Below are 10659 nucleotides of genomic sequence, written 5' to 3' on the forward strand. Positions count from 1 at the left end.
TTGATGAAACAAGAATATCAGCAGTCTAGTTTAAAGTCATCATTTCACATGTTCTATGGTCGATACAATGACCTTCTCAGCAAATACAATTTATCATTGAGTCAAATGTTAATATCCAAGTATGAAACAGAAGTGTCGGACTCCGTGGTATCTTTTTCTCAAGCTCACCAGGATATATCGACGTATGAGCAGTTTCTTAAACGAGGTAAATTGTTGACAAGCAAGTTGATGAAACAAGAATATCAGCAGTCTAGTTTAAAGTCATCATTTCGCATGTTCTATGGTCGATACAATGACCTTCTCAGCAAATACAATTTATCATTGAGTCAAATGTTGACTGACGTTTTTCATATTTATTGTTGGTACATTATTTATACCTGAATTGACAACGGATTTTTCTGTTGTTTCTCGATCATGACAAGAAGCACACGGCGGGTGTGACCGATCACTGATGTTTTGAAGGTCCGTGTTTGCTCTGCTCCTATTTTGTATTGTTTAATGGCCTTTGATATTGAATTTGAATACTGTTCGTTATCTCCATATTTTCTAGAATATGCTTCAGAACAGTACGTCTGAAGTTTCTATCCCTTGAGAGCAGTTAATATTTTTTGTAAGGAGTAAGGTTACTTAAGTTAGGAACTTAGTAGCGTATTTGCTTGGTCTTGCATTTTATCTCTCTTAAGGAATCCAGTATAGAGGATAGGGGTAGATAGAAGTCACTTTGGTTGACGGGATTGTTAAAAGGTTTAAATGTTGAAATGTGATTTTGAAGAACTTCATCTTTACAAAGTGAAATGTTAGCATAAGTTGGATAAGGAATAGAATTAAAGCCAAATTCTAATAGAAAAACGTTGTGATGCTGAGTCTGGCAAACAAAGACAATATTGTACATACTGTGTATAAGTTTCTCGAATTCTTTGACCACCTCCGTTTAAGTAAAAACGGAAGGATAGATGATTCGTATATTGCCATCCAGTTTTCTTATAAGATTCTTTAACATATTTCTAAAACCTTTAATGCACAAAGTGTTTAGATCTTCCTTTTTCATATTTAGCAGATCGCCTGAATATATTTTGACAGAATTCATAATATAAGGAAGATTCGAAAGATTGGAACGCCCTGTATTTAGTTCAATTTTAAGAAGATGTAAGAAATATACATTTTAGGTCAAGTAAGTTTTTTGACAAAGGAAAAAATTCTTCAAAACTATTTATCAGTTTGAAATATTTTTAATATTTCCAACAATCAAAATGAATTTGAATTACCATACGTAAACTGGATTACAAAACTTCATAAAAAACTTTAAAAACAAACATACTGGGTCCCAGGAAATTTTCTACCACGCCTCTTTCTTTACTCCTCACTAAAACATTAACAGTGGTGAAGGAGAAGCTTCAGGAGAACTGTGCAACAATAATAATATTCGGGAAGTGATGTAAATCAGACGTGGATACTTAAAAAAATCTAAGAAAATTTGAAAGCACAAGATTTTAACAAAATCAACAACATCAATACGTACAGCTTTTCAACACGTTATACATTTAATTCTCACGAAAATTAAAGTCGCGACTAATAGCGCTCTGTTATTAGCAGAACTTTTTTTATTCATATACAGAATATATGCAAAAACTTCTCCATGAAAAGAAAACACTTGGTGTGGCCTTCAAAACAAGATATATCGACGACATATTATCAATTAACAATAACATTACTTTCATTCTTCGTATGTAGACACGATGTATCCCAGTGAGCTTGATATAAAAAATACCAAAGATTTTGACACTTTTGTTTCATATTTAGATATTTTACTAGACAGGGAAAAATATGTGCACAAGTAATTGCTTTCTATTTCATTCTTGATGTTCCCCCCAAAAATCAACAAACTCGACAAATACGTTTTTGTCAAATTTTATTTGCACCAAACACCGCAAAATTATTTTTCACTAGTGTAAAGACTTTCTTTTTATATTCCTGGGCTGCATAGGATGATTCCTAGTTTTCGGAACGGTATGAATAACCCCAAAAACATTTTATTTTTCAAATTATAAAACTTAAGTTTGTGAATATATGACACTGATTCGCATGAAAATTGTTTCTTTTCATTCTATGTCGAGTACTCGAAAACCAACACTTTGCCCGATTCAAATAATCCGACCCAGAGTTTTCCTTGCATGTCTAAACTTAATCCAACTGGAATATCACATTTAATTTGTACTTGAGTTAGCAAATGTCCATCGATATTCAAAATATGAATCTTTCTTGAGCCTGGGTCTGTTAATAAAATGCGATTAATAGAATCTGTTACTATTTTCCTAGGATTAAATCTATCGCTCAATGTTGCACCTTTATACCGAAATCGAACCTTTCCAGTCCATTCCAGTCCTATTAGAACCCTAGCCTGCATATCAGAAACAAGAATGTCTCCATTGTTGTTCTCCTCCACAAACATTCCATATTTCCCTTCACTAAAGATGGAATTCCCGAATTCATCTTTATCTATTATTTGTAAAATTTTCTTTTCTTGCAATTGATACCGCACAACTCTGTGTTGGCTAAAGTCGCTCGGTCGCAAACAAACAAGGATGTCTCCTGATATAGTAGTGCACATTCCTCTCGGTTGCCAGCCATCTGGCACTGTAAACAGAATTCTTGATCTTCCATTTTGGACATGATTTACAGTTCCATTGTTCACATCGCTGTAAAGTAGTTCATTTTTATCCAGTGCTACCATATCGTATGGACAGTCTGAACAAGTACATGTAGTATTTACAGAATTTATTGTAGAGGAGGTGTGCCTATCAAAAAGTCGTATGATTTGGTCCTCACAACTAAGCCAAGCCATACCAGTTCCTGTACATGCCACCCTCCATAGTGGTTTAATATGAGTGTCAAATTTGGCAATTAATTTTGGTTCATTTGATGATGAACTTAATTTCAATTTTGCTGTTTCCTCTGCCAGACTTGATATACTGTTTTGTTTTAGTGTCGCCTTATATTCTCCAAATTCTATGCTGAGGTCTTTTCCATAGAAAGCTTTTGTTTTAAGTGATGGCACTGCAATATCAATTTCTGTTAGAATTGCATTGTATTCCTTCCATTGTGATTTGTATCGCATAACTTCGGATACTTTATTAGAATTTAGGATCTTTCAGTTTTGTTGAACACTTTCATCATAAGTGGGATAGATTTTCGAATGTTACTCTGCTGTGTTTTTGCATCAGTTAGATGATAAGCTTTACTAGATTTGATAAGAGAGATGAGTGTGTTGAAAATGTCGTCAACTTCTTGGTGCCAGAAAGTCCTGTACTTCTCAGATTCTTTTTCAAACTCATAATATTTAATGTTTGCTTGATATATTTTCTTTTCAATGCTTGTCTCTTTTTGCGCAAAGGTTGGAATAAGTACAGTTTCCAATTTATTTGTTTCTTTTTCAATTTTCTTCTTTTTTTCTTCGACAACTTTAGCCATTTCTATAACATTATGACTTCTATGGCGACCAAGGATGCATTTCAAGCAGACTGGGACATCACACTGATTGCAGTAAGCCTCGCATCTCTCATCTTCGTGATGTTCACATTCAGGGAAAACAAGTTTCATTTTTCTCATCTTAAAAGGAACAATGTCATGTGTATTAGACTTTAGACTTTCTACATGTTTATTTATACAGCCCCCACACAAGGTGACCTGGCAACTGTTACAAAATTGCTGGGTAGGATTGTCACAATTAAGGTCACACGTGATCACGTCCTGTGCCCACGAAGTAGAGGTAGCCATTTTTGTTTTCAGATACTTAACTGAAAAGGAATCAAAATTTAATTACACTCCCTTTAATGTGTAAGACTTCAAATTTTAATTAATAAATGTACCCAAAAGGTTCCTAGTTAAAGGAACATTGACATTGGTATGAAGTTCACAATCTACACGCTTTTGGTAGAATTTGATGACTTGCATTTTCAGACAGATATACATGTATTATGGAGACTTTTAAGAAACTACGAACAGTGAGCGTGTTTGATAGTCATTTCTTTTTTTTTTACTTTCGCGAGCAAATATAATATTCAGTGGAAATACTAATGTGCATTTTCTCATCAAGAAGCCCGTCTTGGCCTCACTATGGGCAGCGGAAAAGGGAAAAAATACATGTACCATAATGAGAAAAAAACCCCAATACATGTAATTATATTTCTCATGGCCATAAAAACTTAACAAATATTATTTAATGCATAATCAACTCTTTCGCAAGTTTTCATGGTCTTGGAGGATTATTATGTGTATTGCAAAATTATAGCATTGACAATGGTCACATATCTTGTGCCCTCATAATTTGTGAAACAAAACAAGATCTACAAGCGGCACAGCATTTATCATCACATATAACTTACACTAACTTCTATTATTATCATCCCAAAGATTTTTGAAAATCAACTTTTGTTTTTGTTTTATGCATGGTTGTTATGGTGAATGTTTACTTAGACTTGATATAACCGTCTCTATCGTGCATAGCGCGCTTATCAGATATGTTTCTTAAAATCCAGTATAGAAAGATTGCTACCGATGAATTATAAACGCTCAACTTTTATAAATAAAGTAGTATGTACAACAGCATATTCAAAAAGTTGTGTTAATCATATGTGGATACTTAAAAACTACAAGGACCTATAAGAAAATATTAAATCAATTATTTTTGCTAGAAAAATATTTTTTTAAGTGCAAACAATATATTCAAAAAGTGGTGTGAATCTGATATGGATGCTCAAAAATTCCAAAGAATTTTTGGACAATTTGAAATCAAAAGATTTTACCAAAATCAACAGCTTTAAAACTTACGACTTTTCAACTTTATACACAACCATTCCCCATGATAAATTAAAGTCCAGGCTTTTTGATATCACTGACAGCTATTTTTTCAATAAAAATGGAACTCATAAATTTACTTACCTGGTCATTGGTCATTTCAAAATTATTTTGTTAAAACATATTCTGATTGCACACACAAGTTCTCTGAAGTTTTTATAAAAAAGATGCTTGAGTTTCCGATTGACAATACTTATGTGGTTTTGGAGACCAGGTCGTCCAGCAATCTATTAGAATTCCCATTGGTACCAATTGCGCTCCGCCATTACCAGACCTTTTTGAATTCATATAAAGCAGAATTTGTGCAAAATCTTATGCGTGAGAAGAAGAAACACTTGCTGTGGCCTTCAACTCGACATTTAGATATATCGAAGACGTATTATCAATTAATAATGGAAATTTCCATTCCTATGTCGAAACGATATATCCTGGAGAGCTTGAGATAAAAGATACCACAGAGTCTGACACGCCTGTTTCATATTTGGATATTTTACCTGAAACAGACGTTAATGGTAATCTAAAATGCAAGCTCTTTGATAAACGTGGTGGCTTTAATTTTTTTTATCGTCAACTTCCATTACTTATGCAGCAATATACCTGCATGCGGAGTTTATATATCTCAAATGATACACAGGAGCATGTTCTACTTATGAACGATTTCTAAAACGAGGTAAATTTTTGACAAACATGTTGATGAAAGAGGAATATCAGCAGTCTCGTTTAAAGTCATTATCAAGATACATTAGACATAAGGAATAATATCCAATGAGTGATATCCACAGAATAAAGAGGTAAAAATGCGATAAAAGATGAAGAAACTGAAAAAATGTCTCTGTTGTTTTTTTACTAAAATAAAAATTCTATTTAAGTTTAACTTTGCGTTGTTTGATATGGACGGATGGGGAAAAGTCACTTCCGGTGACTCGGCTGGCGGAGCGACAATGATAGTGTGACGAAAAAGGTCGCGGTGATCCGATTGATACATGTTAAAAAATGGAAGCCATTTTAATCCTGAATTTACTAAAATAAATCAACTTTATTTTACAAATAACAAACTTAACTTTCAAACAAACAAAAAAAAATGATAAGAATTTCTTTATATGTTCTTAGTAGGTTGTCATAGAAACCAAAAGAATTCCCCATTTGTGCTGATAATAAACAATCCTACTTTTTATATCATATTTAAAAAAAAAGAAATTCTAAGGTAAAGAGAGGGAATCTTTGGTACTCCTCTCAAAGAAAATTTTCTGAACTGTTGAACTCTGACAGGTAAAAATCATGATATATTATTATTGATTTCTGTGCATGAGCTCTATGATTTCCTGTATTCTCATCAATGAAGCAGTTTGTATACTGTTATATTTTTCCTGTTTGAGATATTGTTGGTAGAAATACAGAGCAGCTTGATGGTTCCCTGTCACCTGTTGACAGATCCCTAGAATCTGCCAGGATGTCTCTTTTATTTGCCCTAATGTACATCCCCTGATCATGGTGGACCAGGTCCTGTAGTTCTTTAAAAGATGATAGTGCTCTCAGTGAGTCTACATGTCTGTAACACAAGACCTCTAACATGTGTAACAGAACATACAGCAGGGTATCTAATACAGGGGATCCATACTATATCACAGACTGTTGTTCTGGCACCAATTCATTAGTGTAACATATTACATTTTCCAGAACAAAATCCCATGCTACAGCTTGTCTCATCTTTGTAGACCAGGATTGTCCCCCTAAGTACCCCACTGCATTCATAGCTAAATCTGAGACATACATTACATATGGCTCTACTAACTTTATCTTTGTCATTTCTAGAATTGATAGGGCTTCTTTATATCTAAGTGTCTTGTAATTAAACATTGCAATGTATGACATATCAGAAATACACCCAAACTTGGCTGCTAATTTCAGCATATAACTGGATGTTTTATAAGCCAAATACAAGTCCTTGTTTGCAACTGAGCTAGAATTCATTTTGAGTGGTGCAAAAACAGTTACAAAGTCGTATAGAGAAGATTTGTTACAAACAGGACCTTAATTGGAGTTCAACATGTATTTATCTGAATCAACAAATTGTCGGGGATTTTTAAGAACACTTGTAATATTAGACATGATAGATGGACAATGAAGCAGTGATACTAAACCCTTCTCATACAATTTATGAAGCCTAAGAAATAAATTCTTTTGTGCTTCACCATGTATATTACTCAGAAACATGTTGTTTTCTGGAATAAAAAAAAGTTCGGACATACCCCCTCATATGCCCATTTAAGGATTAGCTTAAAACAAACCCAGAAACACTCTAGGAGATTTTGTGTTGTCATTGGTAATATATTTTGTTGAATTGCCCAGAAAACTACTGTCTTCATGTGGTAGGAACACAGTAATTTATCCTCATCGCTGAATTCATTGTTTATGCAATCTTTTAAAAACAGTTTATTCAATCCATAGGTTAAGAATTGCCAATGGTTCATTGAGTAGACAAGTTTTTGTTCTGCCAGTGAGAAGGAAATTCTCCATTCTTTGTCTGCGTGTTTTCCTAGTTTGTGTCCTATTGCTACAAAGTGGCATCCATTTCTGACTATGACATCAACAATGAAAGACGGGGGCCATGTGTGACATCTGTCTATCCACTTGGAGGCTGGAGGAGGCCAAAATTCACAAACAAAACATTGGGCAGTGTCATACTCTACTCCCACTAAAACACCACTACCACAAGGGTCATGTTCCGTAGAATTAGGCATAGCTAGTGAACTTGTGATTTGTCTGTATTTGGAACTGGAAATGTAGAGTCTGTCATTTATTCTCGTACATGTATTCTGTAATCTTTCCCTGTGTGTTGGTGTCAATAGCTCAAGTAAAGCAAATCCCGATGGGCTATCAGAACAATCACAGAGAATCAATGTTTTTCTACTTAAGTCATAATTCTGAGCCTGATCTAAGTCCCATATAACGATGTGGTCATCTGGCTAAAATATACAGTCCATATCTGACCCATGTAGTCTGAATCTTTCTCTGTAACTCCCACTAGTCATATTCCTTTTTTCTTCTCTTGTTTGTATCACTTGTTCTATCATCATTTCCCTGAAGTCCATCATCTCTCTCCTCATGATCACCGTCTCTGAGGACCCCAGTATGTGACTCAGTCTCACAAACACAGACTCCGATATATATTGCATACCCAAGAGCCTGTACGAAATGAATTTATGTGAATTGTGTAAAAATATATTTTTTAAAAAATATTTCATTTTCACTATAAATCCATGTTATATAGATTTGACTTTAAAGATTATAATTAGAAGTGAAACATTTCTGTTGTACTTCCAGTTTCACAGACTATATATAGTCTGTGAAACTGGAAGTACAATAGAAATGGAAATTAGAAATGGAAAATCACTTTTGTAATTTTTAGTTTATAAATAAATGCGACTTTATAAATTCAATAATACATGTATCTTTGTTTGATATTTGTATGAAATATTAGATGTCTTGGCAAGCACTTGTAGGATCTTTGAGCCAACAGTCTCGTCTAACGTCAAGTCTGACGTCAAGTTTTTGAAAATTAAATGTTGATACAATAAAATCGTTCAGCATATACAATCTATAGCGTAATTAAATCAAAGTACTGAGAGTACTGATAGGCGGAAGCATTATTGCAAGTTCTCATGTGCAAAACTTTAATAACACATATTTGAAGTATAATCTGTTTTAAAGGGGGGGGGGTGATAAATATTTTGATGGATTGTAGTATTGAAACCAAGAAACAAGAATAAACAATATGTCTCCCTTTTGAAGCGGAGACATGAGAATAAGTGACGTCAATAGCAATATGAACATTTTAACATTTATTATACCCCCGGCTTGAACAGCGGGAGGGTATACTGTAATCGGTATGTCCGTCCCTCCGTCTGTACGTCTAGCTCTCCGTCTGTTACGTACTCATCTCATATCCACAACTCCTCTTATACCACTGAGTGAAATTTGATGAAACCTCCACAGAATCTTTATTACATATTGCCATTGTGCACCTTCCACTTTACTTTTTGATCCGACACATATGTTGGGTTTCCCGTCCACAGCAAAACATGGACTTTTCCGTTACAATCATATGGGAGGCGGGGGTATCATTTATTCATTTAGTGAGCTCATTGCTCACAGTACCTCTAGTTTTTGTCAAGTATAACAAGTTAAAATCGAAATGCAATTTGCAATACATAAAAATTGTTAGATATTTTGGGGAACAAGAAATGGATAATTATAAAATTTCACACAAAAATGAGTACTAATGAGTAATAGAAAGCAATAAATATCACAACTGCTTTTTGGTTTTTTATGTGTATTAAGTTTTAGTTCCAATGACACAAATTCTTGTTATAAAACAGCTAATTAAATAAGGATGCAACATATATAGAAGACCTTACATAGATTTACAATGTGCTTGTGGTTCTATGAATTGTTTTCATTCAATACACGTATTGCCCAGGTAGAACAAATCACAGGTCTCTAATGCTGATGACAGGTGAACCCTGTGACATGATGTCCACAATAAATGGAATATTTTTTCAGGAGAGCTTCTACCATGGCAAGTCCTTGAACGCCAGACAATTTTATTTTTATTCCTGTGGTAAATTTGTCTTTGATGATTGTAAAATATTGGTACATACATCCCAATATCAGTTGTGATTTCTTTTCTGGAGATTATCTACACCATTTTCCTCCCAACCGTCTCTTCGCAGAATTTTCTACAAAGTTTATAATTGAAAAAAAATTAAGAATACCTCATAATGTTTATTTAACAAATATTATTTTACAATGTATCCGACTTTCAATAAATGACATCAAGGACTTCAAATAACCTTTTATGATATATTTTAATATATTTTCTAGGGAAGCAAACTTTACCGGGTACTCGATCCAATGTCCAAGTACGAATACTATAAATAGGTACTCGGTTACTCGGCTGTATATTATTTCTTATTTCAAGGTACACATTTTTATCAAAAACATCAATTATAACTAAAACATGCAAATGGTAATTAGCATGTCTTCATCTACACCTTGCTGTAAAACATCCGTTATCGCCTTGATCTACATTCATTCATTCATTCATTCAGTGAAATCTAACATGCATAGAAATCAATGCCACTATACCCACTTCAAGAGTGAAGTGGGTATATAGAAATAACGAAAGATTCAAAACCGCTGAAAGTCAACTTGTGTTGTAAGTTAAGGGTATGTATACTGGAAACAACCAACAAATGTTATAATATAAGATTAGCGATCCTGACCAACAACATCCGTCCCCTTTCTTTCACTAGTTATATAATAACCTACATGTTTACACAGCAGTTTGTTACATAGATCCAATTAAAACAACGTTTTGTAATTTTGGGTGTATATTGTGCATTTGTGTTTTATTTGATAACTAATTTTAGTACCAAAGATCATTTCCAATGGAATTGATAATTATTTGTACATGTTTTACATTGATAAACATGATAAAATCAGCTTTGTGGGTTAACAGAGCTTAATTAATTTAACTAGGCACAAGATCAAACTTTTATCTACATTTTATCGTGTAACTGTGTATTCAATTGGGGAAAAGTCAGAGTAAGCGATTATTAAATATTGACCAATTTGACTTCCCTAATATTTTTTTGTATTTTTTTTTCTCTCTCAAAAGCCTAACATTATAAGTAATCATGTATTTCATGTATTCAAAAAAAAATGAAAAGAAAATACGCAAGTCAACAAAAAAAAAATGTCAAAATACACTTTCGAAAATAGTATTTGGTTCATTTTTGCCAT

The 10659-nt window shown here is 33.5% G+C and overlaps 1 protein-coding gene across 1 annotated transcript; it reads right to left on the reverse strand.

The window, feature by feature from the left end:
- Positions 1-2104: 2104 nt before the first annotated feature.
- On the reverse strand, positions 2105-3115 carry LOC134233506 (uncharacterized). Its single transcript, XM_062715483.1, has one exon. It carries the CDS (start codon positions 3113-3115, stop codon positions 2105-2107), a length of 1011 nt encoding a protein of 336 aa, XP_062571467.1.
- Positions 3116-10659: the final 7544 nt, after the last annotated feature.

The sequence above is a fragment of the Saccostrea cucullata genome, unplaced genomic scaffold (genome assembly GCF_032062105.1).
Source record: "Saccostrea cucullata isolate Sc308-1 unplaced genomic scaffold, CSIRO_AGI_Scuc_v1 ctg258, whole genome shotgun sequence".
NCBI lineage: Eukaryota > Metazoa > Mollusca > Bivalvia > Ostreida > Ostreidae > Saccostrea > Saccostrea cuccullata.

Coding starts and splice junctions, on each gene's coding strand:
- LOC134233506 (XM_062715483.1), bottom strand. CDS start 3,115: ATGCGATACAAATCACAATGGAAGGAATACAATGCAATTCTAACAGAA.